The 16,277-nt window shown below is 46.8% G+C and overlaps 1 protein-coding gene across 1 annotated transcript in view; it reads right to left on the bottom strand.

The window, feature by feature from the left end:
- Positions 1–16,277, bottom strand: part of LOC144608286 (astrotactin-2-like) — a 156,557-nt gene that overhangs the window by 48,513 nt on the left and 91,767 nt on the right. Inside the window, exon 3 of the mRNA XM_078425902.1 lies at positions 1,818–1,918. Coding sequence (XP_078282028.1) covers positions 1,818–1,918 — 101 coding nt within the window. The remainder of the gene's footprint in view (positions 1–1,817; positions 1,919–16,277) is intronic.

Here is a 16,277-nt window from a genome sequence, read left to right as displayed (position 1 = left end):
TCACCACTCTCTGACTGAAAAAGTTCTTCCTCATCTCAGTTCTAAATGGCCTACCCCTTATTCTTAAACTGTGGCCCCTTGTTCTGGACTCCCACAACATTGGGAACATGTTTCCTGCCTCTAATGTGTCCAATCCCCTAATTATCTTATATGTTTCAATAAGATCCCCCCTCATCCTTCTAAATTCCAGTGTATACAAGCCCAATCGCTCCAGCCTTTCAACATACGACAGTCCCGCCATTCCGGGAATTAACCTAGTGAACCTACGCTGCACACCCTCCATAGCAAGAATATCCTTCCTCAAATTCGGAGACCAAAACTGCACACAGTACTCCAGGTGCGGTCTCACCAGGGCCCGGTACAACTGTAGAAGGACCTCTTTGCTCCTATACTCAACTCCTCTTGTTATGAAGGCCAACATTCCATTGGCTTTCTTCACTGCCTGCTGTACCTGCATGCTTCCTTTCATTGACTGATGCACTAGGACACCCAGATCTCTTTGAACTCCCCCTCCTCCTAACTTGACACCATTCAGATAATAATCTGCCTTTCTATTCTTACTTCCAAACTGAATAACCTCACACTTATCTACATTAAACTGCATCTGCCATGTATCCGCCCACTCACACAACCTGTCCAAGTCACCCTGCAGCCTCATTGCATCTTCCTCACAATTCACACTACCCCCCAGCTTAGTATCATCTGCAAATTTGCTAATGGTACTTTTAATCCCTTCGTCTAAGTCATTAATGTATATCGTAAATAGCTGGGGTCCCAGCACCGAACTTGCGGTACCCCACTGGTCACTGCCTGCCATTCCGGAAGGGACCCATTTATCCCCACTCTTTGCTTTCTGTCTGTCAACCAATTTTCTATCCATGTCAGTACCCTACCCCCAATACCATGTGCCCTAATTTTGCCCACTAATCTTCTATGTGGGACCTTGTCGAAGGCTTTCTGAAAGTCGAGGTACACCACATCCACTGACTCTCCCCTGTCAATTTTCCTAGTTACATCCTCAAAATATTCCAGTAGATTTGTCAAGCATGATTTCCCCTTCGTAAATCCATGCTGACTCGGAATGATCCCGTTACTGCTATCCAAATGCTCAGCAATTTCGTCTTTTATAATTGACTCCAGCATCTTCCCCACCACTGATGTCAGACTAACTGGTCTATAATTACCCGTTTTCTCTCTCCCTCCTTTCTTAAAAAGTGGGATAACATTTGCTATCCTCCAATCCACAGGAACTGATCCTGAATCTATAGAACATTGAAAAATGATCTCCAATGCTTCCACTATTTCTAGAGTCACCTCCTTAAGTACTCTGGGATGCAGACCATCAGGCCCTGGGGATTTATCAGCCTTCAGTCCCATCAGTCTACCCAAAACCATTTCCTGCCTAATGTGGATTTCCTTCAGTTCCTCCATCACCCTAGGTTCTCCGGCCCCTAGAACATTTGGGAGATTGTGTGTATCTTCCTCAGTGAAGGTAAGAGAATGGGGTTAAAAGTGAAAGATAGATCAGCTATGCTTGAATGGCGGAGTAGATTTGATGGGCCGAATGGCCTAATTCTGCTCCTATTACTTATGAACTTATGAACTCTTATTTTAGATTTGTAAAAAAAAAACTCTGAAATGTAACGGCAAATCAAAGCAGAAGAAAGGTCTCAACCTGAAACGTCACCCATACCTTCTCTCCAGAGATGCTGCCTGTCCCGCTGAGTTACTCCAGCTTATCGTGTGTATGTTCGGTTTAAGCTAGCATCTGCAGTTCCTTCCTAAACGTCAAAGCAGAGAGGATGAAGGGAACTTACCCTCAGCTTTGATGTCGTCAACCAGTTGGCAGGTTGTTCGTGTGGTGACCGCACTTGGTTCAGATCGCCTCCCCCTGCTGTCCAAAGCATACAGAGTAAACCTAAGACAACGACAAGATACTCGGCAGGTAAGTGATCCATTCCAAGTGAGATATTTAACACGTACAGCACAACTTCATTTAGACTTTAGACCTCAGAGATGTAGCGCGGAAACCGGCCCTTCGACCATACCGAGTCCACGCCGACAAGCGATCCCCGTGCACGAACACTTTCCTACAGTTTACAATTTTACCAAAGCCAATTAGTCTGAAGAAGGGTCTCGACCCGAAACGTCACCCATTCCTTCTCTCCCGAGATGCTGCCTGACCTGCTGAGTTACTCCAGCATTTTGTGAATAAATCGATTTGTACCAGCATCTGCAGTTATTTTCTTATCTTAACCTACAAACCCGCACGTCTTTGGAGTGTGCGTAGAAACATGAGATCCTGGAGAAAACCGAAGCGGTCACGGGGAGAACGTGCAAACTCTGTGCAGACAGCACCCATAGTCGGGATTGAACCCGGGTCACTGACTCTGTACAGCACAGCATCTCTACCGAAGCACCAATATGCCAACCCTTGCACGTAATGTTTGTAATGTACGTCCTTGTACATAATGTGGTGTACGTAACTGTATCATCATTAAATATTGTGCTGTGATCTCCATTTCACTATGAGGAAAAACTTTTCCAGTCAGAGAGTTGTGAATCTGTGGAATCCTCTGCCTCAGAAGGCAGTGGAGGCCAATTCTCTGAATGCATTCAAGAGAGAGCTAGATAGAGCTCTTAAGGATAGCGGAGTCAGGGGGTATGGGGAGAAGGCAGGAACGGGGTACTGATTGCGGATGATCAGCCATGATCACATTGAATGGCGGTGCTGGCTCGAAGGACCGAATGGCCTCCTCCTGCACCTATTGTCTATTGTCCATTGTCTAACTCAGCGGGTCAGGCAGCATCTCTGGAGAGAAGGAATGGGTGACGTTTCGGGTCGAGACGATTCCTTCTCTCCAGAGATGCTGCCTGACCCACTGAGTTACACCAGGATTTTGTGTCTACCTTAGATTTAAACCAGCATCTGCAATTTTTCCCTGCACATTATCAGTGTCCCTGTTATCAATTCCAAAGGACCATGCGAAAAATACATGTCTCTCCTGTCACTGCCAGTTTCAGACGTAGGAGTCTCAGATTCTGTTAAGACTATCAGAACAAAATAGACATTGTTTATCACAGAAGTAAACTAGGCTGACGAGTTTCTAGGATTACAAACTAAAATTAGAATTACTAATCAAAATTGAAAACCAGCCAAAGTGAAAAAAAAAATATATATAATGTTTCTAAAGAGTGGTCACGGTGGCGCAGCGGTAGAGTTGTCGCCTTACAGCGAATGCAGCGCCGGAGACCCGGGTTCGATCCCGACCACGGGTGCTGCCTGTACAGAGTTTGTACGTTTGTACACGGCAGGTTTGTAGGTTAACTGGCTTGGTAAAATGTAAAAAGTGTCCCTAGAGGGTGTAGGATGGTGTTAGTGACGTGCGGGGATCGCTGGTCTCAGCCTGGACCCGGTGGGCCGAAGGGCCTGTTTCCGCGCTGTATCTCTAAACTAAACTAAACTAAACTAAGCTGCTATAACCTGAAGATCCCAAGGCCCGGATTTAACTTTAAACAAAATAAATACGAGGCCCCCGAGAGGAATGCAGGGGCACCAATGATGACTGGTCTCATTTAGTTTGTGCAGACACTCCATGCAATTCACTGCAACAATTCCGTACTCAATAAACGAGACACATTTTTTTGAAAAAGCGTGGGAGGAATAGATCATGAGAGGAACAGATCGGGTAGATGCACAGAGTCTCTTGCCCAGAGTAGGTGAATCGAGGACCAGTCGACATCGGTTTGAGGTGCGTCTGTTTACAGATTGAATGGTGGCTGTTTAAATAGTACAGATTCTGGGAAAAATCAGGATGAGGAAAACTTAACCAAGTAAGCATTGTCATTTTTCAGAATGGCGAAATTCAAAATCTGGCACAAATTGAATTTTGATGTTGCAATTGGGGGTTCCTTGTCAGAACAAACTGTTGATACTTGATAAAGTGTCCATGAGAGGAATAGATCGGGTAGACGCACACAGTCTCTTGGCCGGAGCAGGTGAATCGAGGACGAGAGGACATAGGTTTATGGTGAAGCGGAAAAGATTTAATAGTAATTTGAGGGGTAACATTTTCACGCAAAGGGTGGTAGGTGTATGGAACGAGCTGCCAGAGGAGGTGGTTGAGGCAGGGACTATCCCAACGTTTAAGAAACAGTTAGACAGGTACATGGATAGGACAGGTTTGGAGGGATATGGACAAAATGCTGGCAGGTGGGACTAGTATAGATGGGACATGTACACACGACAATGAAGCATCATTGAATTGATTCATTGAATCATGAAGGAATACGGATTATGTGAAGGCAGAGGAGATTAGTTTAACTTGACATCGTGTTCGGCATGGACACTGTGGGCCGAAGGGCCTTTTCCTGTGCTATACTGTCCGGTGTTCTATGTTATATTCATCCTTTAACCGACATCACAAGAAGATTTTCATGCCATTCGCCTCATTGCTCTTTGTGCGATCTTCCGTGAATATTTGCTCTTCACGTGTTTCTTCACGTGGCAACCGTGATAATCGTCCAACGAATGGAGTGAAACTGAGATAAGCTGCCCTCCCGTTATGTGGGAATCCCAGTAGGTCTGCAACTAGCTCGTGTTCAGAATTTCATGACATTAAACAATGTCACGCAAATTCAGGGCGGCACGGTGGCGCAGCGGTGGAGTTGCTGACTTGTGGTGCCAGTGACCCAGGCTCGATCCTGACCACGGGATCCTGTGCCGCCTGTACGGAATTTAGACAATAGACAATAGGTGCAGGAGGAGGCCATTCGGCCCTTCGAGCCTGCACCGCCATTCAATGTGATCATGGCTGATCATTCTCAATCAGTACCCCGTTCCTGCCTTCTCCCCATACCCCCTGACTCTGCTATCCTTAAGAGCTCTATCTAGCTCTCTCTTGAATGCATTCAGAGAGTTGGCCTCCACTGCCTTCTGAGGTAGAGAATTCCACAGATTCACAACTCTCTGACTGAAAAAGTTTTTCCTCATCTCTGTTCTAAATGGCCTACCCCTTATTCTTAAACTGTGGCCCTTTGTTCTGGACTCCCCCAGCATTGGGAACATGTTTCCTGCCTCTAACGTGTCCAACCCCTTGATAATCTTATACGTTTCGATAAGATCTCCTCTTATCCTTCTAAATTCCAGTGTATACAAGCCTAGTCGCTCCAGTCTTTCAACATACGACAGTTCCGCCATTCCGGGAATTAACCTAATAAACCTAAGCTGCACGCCCTCAATAGCAAGAATATTGTACGTTCTCCCCGTGACCCGCGTTGGTTTTCTCCGGTATCTCTCCAAAGACGTACAGGCTTTGTAGGCTAATTAGCTTTGGTAAAATTGGAAACTGTCCCAATTATGTCGGATAGTGTTAATGTGCGGGGATCGCTGGTCGGTGTGGACTCGGTGGGCCGAATGGCCTGTTTCAGTGCTGTACCTTTGAACTAAACAAAAACTACATTCAACTTAAAACCTCTTGACATCTATATTTCCATTCTGAGTGTGATTCTCGTGTCAAACACTAACCCAACAGCATCATGGCAGCATTTCAAATTTTCTCAAAAATTAAGATGACATCAGATAGCTAATCATATTTACAGATTTTACAAGGTCTGGATAAAAAATGTTAAAATTTGTGTTTCCTTTCCAGTGTTTTATTTTTATTTTCTCCATGCACACTTCAAAAATGGCATCACTTGTTTGTATGTTGACGTTACAGCATTTGGATCTTAAATGCATTATTGTGATCAAGGATAACAGCAGGGAAGGACATTTCCTGAATGGTGAAAAAGGAAATAGAAACAATGGAGGTCCAAAGAGATTAGGAGGCATGCACACAAACCATTATAATGCCACACGTAAGTACTGAAAATAACCCAGAGGCTAATGGAATGTTGTCTGAAGAGTGGACATTAAGCAGTAGTTATATCCAGACTAAGTTAGGCCACAACTGAAGTATTAAGATCAATGGTGAATTCACTCTTTATGATGTCCTACTAGGGTTGCCAACCGTCCCATATTAGCCGGGACATCCCGTATTTTGGGCTAAGTTGGTTTGTCCCTTACGGGACCACCCTTGTCCCGTATTAGGCCCCGGCGGCGCAGTAGGCCCGGGCGGCGCTGTAGGCCCGGACGCTGTAGGCCCCGACGTTGTAGGCCCCGACACTGTAGGTCCAGACACTCTAGGTTTCTGACATTTTAGCTCCGGACAGTCTAGGCCCAAGACCTGGGCGCCACCTGACGGAGGTTGCATAGCAACCCGCCTCCCGGCCCGGGCGGCCGCCATTGCTGGCTGGGTGAGGTCACGTGGGGCGCAGGGCGGTGATGTCACCTTGTCCCGTATTTGGGAGTGAGATAGTTGGCACCCCTACCATTGAGGTAAGTAGTAAATAGGGATGTGGATTGTGCTAATGTAGACAAAGTCTAAAAGTGGAGACATGGAATGCAGCCTCCTGCACCTATTGTCTATTGTCTATTGACTTTTAGACTTTAGAGATGCAGCGCGGAAACAGGCCCTTCGGCCCGCTGAGTTGGTGCTGACCAGCGATCACCTGGCGCACTGGCACAATCCCACGTGCTCGGGACAGTTGACACTTTTTTACTGAAGCCAATTAACCTACAGATCTGCACGTCTTTGTAACGTGGGAAGAAACCAGAGCACCTGGAGAAAACCCACGCGGTCACGGGGAGAATGTACAAGCTCCGCACAGTCAGCTCCCCTAGTCGGTATCGAACCTGGGTCTTTGGCATTGGAAGGCAACAACTCTACCGCTGCGCCACCGTGCCGCCCCTCTTGCCTGTAAAAGGTGTGAGACGGGAAGGGAGGTTGGTTTGCGTGGCGGTCTGTGGTGCTTGAACGAACAAACTCTTTCCCCGTCAACATGTCGGGCACCCTGGCCTCGCCCTGCTTCCACTGAAACTAGACGTGGAGACGTACGATTCCCGGGGTCTAGATTTCTCCCCTGCACGTTGAACACGGACAGTGATCCCAAGCCGACCATTGTCGTGACTTAAGATTCATCCCGAAAGTCAAACAGAAGCTGCAAGACTGGAGGGAGCTCGAGGAAAGCTTGGAGCTCCTGGGTCACGGTGACCAGATGCAGCAGCTCATAACATCGCTAGTTCTTGTTAATGGGCAAAAATAAAAACTCCACATACTTATAAAGATTTTGGCAATCTTTTCCTCGAGATGCGAGTGGAAGCTCGTCCACTTGGCTCGCCATCCGGAACACTCATTAAAACCAGATTAGAAACACAGTAAACACGAATGCTACTCTATTTCTGGGCTTCCGAGCGCAGTAATAAGTAACATGTTGAGCCTAGAAGAGGGCAAAGACTGCTCAGCACTCGTGTGACCAATGGTACGATCGGTGAACTTTTGTAATGACCTTGGCGCCAAACACAGGAGGCCTTGCGTCTGGTCTTGCCGCGTTGAATGTAAGACAAAGCATCTCACTGTACCTCGGTACATTCGACAGTAAATACTAGTGACGGGAGAGTCTAGGACAAAATGGCATCGCTTCAGAATTAAAGGGCGTTCCTTTAGGAAGGAGAGGAGGAGGAATTTCTTTAGTCAGAGGGTGGTGAATCTGTAGAATCCATTGCCGCAGAAGGCTGGAGAGGCCAAGTCAATGGATATTTTTACGGCAGGGATAGATAGATTCTTGATTAGTACGGGCGACAGGGGTTATGGGGAGAAGGCAGGAGAATGGGGATAGGGGGGGGGGAGAGATAGATCAGCCATGATGGAATGGCGGAGTAGACCTGATGGGCAGAATGGCCTAATTCTGCTCCTATCACTTATGAACTTATGAATCATTGGAATCATAGAGTCGTAGAGTGATACAGCGTGGAAAAAGGCCCTTCGGCCCAACTTGCCCACACTGGCCAACATGTCCCATTGACACTAGTCCCACCTGCCCACATTTGGTCCATCTCCCTCTAAACTTGTCCTATCCATGTACGTGTCTGAATGTTTCTTAAACATCGCGATAGTACTTGCCTGAACTACCTCCTCCGGCAGCTCGTTCCACACACCCGCCACCATTTGTGTGGAAAAAAAGTTACCTGTCAGTTTGCTATTAAATTCCACCCCCCCCCCCCCCCCTCACCTTAAACCTATGTCTTCTGATTCTCCATTGATAAAATAGTTGAGAGAAGGAATGTCACTGCCAGGGGTTTTATCAATACCGCGTAAAAAATCTTGAGCAGAAGCATGGTGCAATCAGATATGCAGGTCAACATGGGACTCAAAACATTGTTCCTGTGATGGCCATTAATCTGTGCATTGCAGGTAAATGGCACGAGATTAAAGGGTGTAGGAAAATAACTGCAGATACTGGTACAAATCGAAGGTATCACAAAAAGCTGGAGTAACTCAGCGGGTCAGGCAGCATCAAAGATACTAGAGGAACAAGATGGGCCACTCCGTTGAAATCGCCTATACTGAAGTGTAGTACGCAGAGGAGCCATTTTAGTAGGCAAAACCCGCCGTTCGTAATGCTTCTCGCAGTGTTTTGAGGGAACAGTATGTGTGATTATACCATTAAAATGCAGAATATATACAATACAATACAATACAATACAATACAATACAATACAATACAATACAATATATCTTTATTGTCATTGTACAGGGGTACAACGAGATTGGGAATGCGCCTCCCATACGATGCAATAAATTAATTAGCTAGTCAGTATTAATTTAAACAACCCAATGAAACAAATTGGAACAGTTTTAAAACTGTTATCTATCATCTAACTGTCATCTATCAATTGACAGATTTTTGTTATTTTTGTTTTTTTAAGTGTTTCTGGAAGTTTCTGCCTACTAAAATGGCGCCTTGATGTACTACGGTTTTTAGGGTCGAGTGGTCTATCTTGTTCCTCTAGTAACTTTGGGTAGCATCTCAGGAGAGAAGGAATGGGTGACGTTTCGGGTCTCGGAAAGACGTCTCGGACCCGAAACGTCACCCATTCCCTCTCTCCTGAGATGCTGCCTGTCCCGCTGAGTTACTCCGGCATTTTGTGGTACCTTCTGGAGTAAAGGTCGTTCTTCCTCCCTCGAGAATCACTGATGCCATCATTTACCCCCAGAAAAAGAGCTGAATTCCGATCTCGCCTTCCTCTTCTCGCTCAAGCGAGTCCGCGGTGTCTTCTGCCTTTTTTTCCCGTCCGCTGTTCTCCAGCGGTTCAAATCCCACCGAATCCCTTAACAATCTGAAGTATGAATCAGAGCTCTTTGTTCCAGTAGCTCCAGGCACCGCAATGTAACTACACTCACTCGACAAAAAACAGAGGCACTCAGCCAACGCACAACATAACAAAGAAAACCCAATGACGCGTCCACTGATTACAGATGCCAATAAGGCCAGAACCAGCTTATCATCCACATCTGACTCGCACAACTCCGATTATGAATTTATCTCTGCTCTGCTCGATCTTATCGAAACACATAAGGTTATTAAGAGGTTGGACACGTTAGAGGCAGGAAACATGTTCCCAATATTGGGGGAGTCCAGAACAAGGGGCCACAGTTTAAGAATAAGGGGTAGGCCATTTAGAACTGAGATGAGGAAAATCTTTTTCACTCAGAGAGTTGTAAATCTGTGGAATTCTCTGCCTCAGAAGGCAGTGGAGGCCATGTCTCTGAATGCATTCAAGAGAGAGCTAGATAGAGCTCTTAAGGATAGCGGAGTCAGGGGGTATGGGGAGAAGGCAGGAACGGGGTACTGATTGAGAATGATTAGCCATGATCACATTGAATGGTGGTGCTGGCTCGAGGGGCCGAATGGCCTCCTCCTGCACCTATTGTCTATTGTCTAATGCACTTCCTTTTTAAATCAGTGGAGAACAATGTATATAATTCAAAGAGTAACGCATGCAACACGACATGGTGGCGCTGTGGTGGAGCTGCTGCCTTACAGCGCCAGAGACCTGGGTTCGATCCTGACTACGGGTGCTTGTAGGGCATTTGAGGCTTTTAGACTGGCATATGGACGTGCAGGGAATAGAGGGATAAGGGTCATGTGCAGGTTGATGAGATCAGTTCAGCTAGGCAGCATGTTCGGCACAAATATTCTATGAATAAAGGGGAAGCCATTTAAAACTGAGGTGAGAAGAAACTTTTTCACCCAGAGAGTTGTGAATTTGTGTAATTCTCTGCCGCAGAGGGCAGTGGAGGCCAAATCACTGGATGGATTTAAAAGAGAGTTGGATAGAGCTCTAGGGGCTAGTGAAATCAAGGGGTATTGGGAGAAGGCAGGCACGGGTTACTGATTGTGGATGATCAGCCATGATCACAATGAATGGCGGTGCTGGCTCGAAGGGCCAAATGGCCTCCTCCTGCACCTATTTTCTATGTTTCTATGTTTCTAAACATTGCGAGCTGGAGGGCACTGTTCTATGTTCAATGTTCTATCTGTCACGAGTTCTTGCTGGACTTTTCTCGTTCAGAGTTCAATTTTATTTGAGATCTGAAAGGCTTCGATCTTCTGACATTTGTCAGTCTCTACCCGAAACGTCACCCATTCCTTCTCTCCAGAGATGCTGCCTGTCCCCGCTGAGTTACTCCAGCATTTTGTGTTTCTCTGCAATTTAAACCAGCATCTGCAGTTCTTTCCAACACCACTTTATTTGAGATAAGTTAGTTTTGCAGTGCAGTAGGGCTAGATATCAGCAACAGGATTTTCAATTCATGGTATGTGTATTTGGTAAAGTATTTGGAATTAATAAAATAATTATTAGTAAAGTATTTGGAAATCATGGTTATCAGGACTTAATTCATCTCAAAATGGCCTTTTGCATTTTATTGACGGTACTGTCCTTCAGATCTGAAGGATTGCCAGCTATCCTGCACCTTGTGACCGGCGGAGAAGTATTAAGAGAAATATTCAGCAGATCATTTTCGCAAGATATTGCAAATGCGGTCACCTTGGACAAAGAGAATTGTTTGATCAAACGGAGTGAAATTATCTTCTTTCCACCTTGAGATAATTGTGTTTTGATACAGACATTGTCAAATGCGATTGATATTGTTTAGTTAGAGCTCTGGGTCCCGAACCTGTGTTCTGAAACGCTATCAAAACAAATAGAAGGCAACTATTTTCAAGGTTTTAAGGAGATTATCTATTTGAATATTTGGAACTGTGCAGAGTTGGTCTCTCATAGTTCATGTGTGACAGCTGCAATTAGGGTTGCCAACTATCTCACTCCCAAATAAAGGACAAGGTGACGTCACCGCCCCGCGCCCCACGTGACCTCACCCAGCCTGCGGCCACATGCTCCTGACCCACCAATGGCGGCCGCCAGGCCAGGAGGCGGGTTGCTATGCAACCTCCATAAGGTGGCGCCCGGACCTCCGGGCCTACACTGTCTGGACCCACAGTGGCTCCCGGGCCTACAGTGTCCAGACCTACACTGTCCGGGCCTACAGCGTCCGGGCCTACAGCGTCCGGGCCTACAGCGTCCTGGCCTACAGCGTCCAGGCGTACAGCGAACGGGCCTACAGCGTCCGGGCCTACAGCATCCAGGCCTACAGCGAACAGGCCTATAAGATCCGGGCCTACAGCGCCCCCTGGGTCTAATACGGGACAAGGGCGGTCCCGTACGGAACAAACCAATTTAGCCCAAAAAAGGGATTGTCCCAGCTAATAGAGGACAGTTGGCAAATCTAGCTGCAATCCAGAACCAGCAGTAAATAAACATACCCAAGACAGAGGTATGGTGGCACAGTGGCGCAGCGGTATAGTTGCTGCCTCACAGCGCCAGAGACCCGGGTTCAAACCTGACTACAGGTGCTGTCTGCATGGAGTTTGTATGTTCTCCCAGTGACCTGCGTGGGTTTTCTCCAGGATCTCCCCTTTCCTCCCACACTCCAAAGACGTACAAGTTTGTAGGTTAATTGGCTTGGTTTAATTGTAAATTGTCACCAGTGTGTGTAGTGTTAATGTGCGGTCTGTAATTGATGGTGTTGGATAGTGCTAGTGTACAGGGATCGCTGGTCGGCACGGACTCGGTGGTCTGAAGGGCCTGTTTCCACGCTGTATCTCTAAACTAAGTCGGGATGTTATGCTATGCAAGACATTGGTGAGGCTGCACATAGGTTATTGTGTTCGGTTTTGGTTACCCTGCTGTAGAAAGGATGTCGTTAAACCGAAGGGCCTGTTTCTGCCATGATGGCCTTCCAACCAGAAACCCTACACCTTCAGAAATGGATACTTCTTCTGTGAATTCATAACTTAATGAACTTACACCTAATGACACCATCCTATCAGTGTAAGTTCACAAGTTTCTACTCCACCATTCAGTCATGGCTGATCTATCTCTCCCTCCTAAACCCATTCTCCAGCCTTCTCCCCATAACCCCTGGCACCCGCACTAATGAAGAATCTATCTATTTCTGCCACTGACTTGGCCTCCACAGCCTTCTGTGGCAATGAATTCCACAGATTCACCACCCTCTGACTAAAGAAATTCCACCTCATCTAAAGGACCGTCCTTTGTTTCTGAGGCTATGACCCTTGGTCCTAGACTCTCCCACTAGTGGAAACATCCTCTCCACACCCACTCTATCCAAGCCTTCCACTATTCGGTAAGTTTCAATAAGGTCCCTCCTCATTCTTCTAAACTCCAGCGAGCACAGGCCCAGTGCCATCAAACGCCCATCATGTGTTAACCCACTCATTCCTGGGATCATTCTCGTAAACCTCCTCTGGACCCTCTCCAGGGCCAGAACATCCTTCATCAGATAGTGAGACCCAGTGTATAGCTCTGAAGACATTTTGCTTTAATATAGACAATAGACAATAGACAATAGGTGCAGGAGGAGGCCATTCGGCCCTTTGAGCCAGCACCGCCATTCAATGTGATCATGGCTGATCATTCTCAATCAGTACCCCGTTCCTGCCTTCTCCCCATACCCCCTGATTCCGCTATCCTTAAGAGCTCTATCTAGCTCTCTCTTGAATGCATTCAGAGAATTGGCCTCCACTGCCTTCCGAGGCAGAGAATTCCACAGATTCACAACTCTCTGACTGAAAAATATTTTCCTCATCTCCGTTCTAAATGGCCCACCCCTTATTCTTAAACTGTGGCCCATGGTTCTGGACTCCCCCAACATTGGGAACATGTTTCCTGCCTCTAACGTGTCCAACCCCTTAATAATCTTATACGTTTTGATAAGATCCCCTCTCATCCTTCTAAATTCCAGTGTATACAAGCCTAGTCGCTCCAGTCTTTCAACATATGACAGTCCCGCCATTCCGGGAATTAACCTAGTAAACCTACGCTGCACGCCCTCAATAGCAAGAATATCCTTCCTCAAATTTGGAGACCAAAACTGTACACGGTACTCCAGGTGCGGTCTCACTAGGGCCCTGTACAACTGCAGAAGGACCTCTTTGCTCCTATACTCAACTCCTCTTGTTATGAAGGCCAACATTCCATTGGCTTTCTTCACTGCCTGCTGTACCTGCATGCTTCCTTTCAGTGACTGATGCACTAGGACACCCAGATCTCGTTGTACGTCCCCTTTTCCTAACTTGACACCATTCAGATAATGGGTGACGTTTCGGGTCGAGACCCTTCTTCAGACTGATGTCAGGGGGGCGGGACAAAGGAAGGATATAGGTGGAGACAGGAAGATCGTAGAGTAGGAGGGCAAGAGAAATCACAGAGGGGGAGCAGTGAGAGAGCATGTTGCTAAACTCTCGTCGAAGAGAGGAGGAGAACCTCTTCAAAGTGGACATACCCTGAGGAGAAATCGCAGTGGAGCAACAGGCAGTGTAAGAAAATAACTACAGATGCTGGTACAAATCGAAGGTATTTATTCACAAAATGCTGGAGTAACTCAGCAGGTAAATACCTTCGATTTGTACCAGCATCTGCAGTCATTTTCTTATACCATTCAGATAATAATCTGCTTTCCTATTCTTACCACCAAAGTGGATAACCTCATATAAACGGTTTAATTTCACTCCGATTGTAGTCTTTCTGTAATTGCAGATCTAGGTTGAAGGACTTGGAGAGCTTCTGGGAACTTGGGCTTTGCACTATTTATTTCTGCTTAATAATGACTGCTTTGTTATTACTGCCCTTAATCTAAAATCAACACAAATGGTCCAAAACGGGGCTGGTGTGATTTAAAACATCAGGCTCAGAATGACTATACTCCCCTTGGACTGAACGACCTCTGAAATTCATTGGAGGGCTCTGTGGCATCGTGGCTGCAGCGCTCGTTTCAGAACATGTTTAATGCATCCACTTGTTTTGTTCTTGCTCGTTGAGGTGAGATTTACATCTGGTCACAGCGCTTGTAGGTCATGTGTAATGAAGGTCGGTGGCAACTTCAAATAAACTCTGGCATTATTTCAGCAGGGCAGACACAACTCCGATGATTCAAACAGGCCACCTGCCTTTGATTTTTGCGCTTCGTCACAGCACAGCTCAGTCGTACAGGTTTACCCTCGCCCGCAGAAGGCAGCCAAACGTTCCAACGTTCTTCGCTAAATCTTCAAATAAACTGAAATAACATTGCACCCCCTTCCTTCAAAGCACCCCGCTGCCGCACAGAAAATAACCACATATGCACACAATTAGGTTTATCCTTTTGCTTCAAAAATCATATTTCTCCTCATATTCCTTCTGTCAAATACGGGGACAGGCACAAGAAGCTGGAGTAACTCAGCGGGACAGGCAGCATCTCTGGCGAGAAGGAATGGGTGACCTTTTGGGTCGAGACCCCTCTTCAGACCTTTACTACTTTTAGCTCTTGGGGCTAAAGGAATCGAGGGATATGGGGAGAAAAGCAGGAACGGGGTACTGATTTTGGAATGTCAGCCACAATCATATTGAATGGCGGTGTTGGCTCGAAGGGCCGAATGGCCTCCTCCTGCAACTATTTTCTATGTTTCTATGTTTCTACTCAAGCCTGCATATTATACAAGTGAGTGCAATCATAATTTTAAGATCTCATTATAAGCCTGTGACGAGCAATAAGTCTCTGCTTGTGAATGCTTTTCTTATCTTGAAGAGGTTAAAACCTGCCTGAGATTGGTTTATTACAATTTAGATTAAAGGTAGGAATAAGAAAAAGGGTCTCATTTGTTGCCTAGAAAACAGTCCATAAAATCAGGATGAATCGTAGCAAAAACTACAGCTTGAGTCTAGTTTAGTTTAGACTCAGACTTTAGACTTTAGAGTAGAATAGCCAGCAACCTCACTCTCAAACACGGGACAAGGTGACGTCACCGCCCCGCGCCCCACGTGACCTCACCCAGCCAGCGGCCACGTGCTCCTGCTCCACCAATGGCGGCCGCCCGGCCCGGGAGGCGGGTTGCTATGCAACCTCCGCCAGGCGAACACACTCGGCCCCGCTCCCCGAACACACTCCGTTAGCCTACACCGTCCCGGCCTACAGCGGCCCATGGGCAGAATACGGGACAAGGGCGGTCCCGTACGGGACAAACCAATTTAGCCCAAAATACGGGATGTCCCGGCCAATACGGGACAGTTGGCAACCCTACTTTAGAGATCCAGCGCGGAAACAGGCCCTTCGGCCCACCGAGTCCGTGCCGACCAGCGTTCACCCCTTGCACTAGCAGTATCCTACACTCTAGGAACAATTAACAATTTTACTGAAGCCAATTAACCTACAAACCTGTACATCTTTGGAGTGTGGGAGGAACAGCCGGAGAAAACCCATGCGATCACAGGGAGAACACGTGGGCGGCACGGTAGCGCAGCGGTAGAGTTGCTGCTTTACAGCGAATGCAGCGCCGGAGACTCAGGTTCGATCCTGACTACGGGTGCTGCACTGTAAGGAGTTTGTACGTTCTCCCCGTGACCTGCGTGGGTTTTCTCCGAGATCTTCGGTTTCCTCCCACACTCCAAAGACGTACGGGTATGTAGGTTAATTTGACTGGGTAAATGTAAAAAAAAATTAAAATTGTCCCTAGTGTGTGTAGGATAGTGTTAATGTGCGGGGATCGCTGGGTGGCGCGGACTTGTTGGGCAGAAGGGCCTGTTTCCGCGCTGTATATATATGATATATATGATATGAACATACAAACTCCGTACAGACAGTCGATTGTAATCAAAGCAGTGCACACGCCAGCGCATGCAATGATGGCGATGCCGAAGTAGAGACGGTTGAAAGTTTCCAGTTCCGAGGAATAAATATCACTGGAAATTTGATTCTGCTCCAGCGAAATCAAAGCAATGGCAAAGAAACCACACTACCACCTCTACTTCCTTAGGAAGGCTCACAAAGTTCGGC

The sequence above is a fragment of the Rhinoraja longicauda genome, chromosome 31, assembly GCF_053455715.1.
Source record: "Rhinoraja longicauda isolate Sanriku21f chromosome 31, sRhiLon1.1, whole genome shotgun sequence".
NCBI lineage: Eukaryota > Metazoa > Chordata > Chondrichthyes > Rajiformes > Arhynchobatidae > Rhinoraja > Rhinoraja longicauda.
This window is presented reverse-complemented; position numbering and strand designations above follow the sequence as displayed.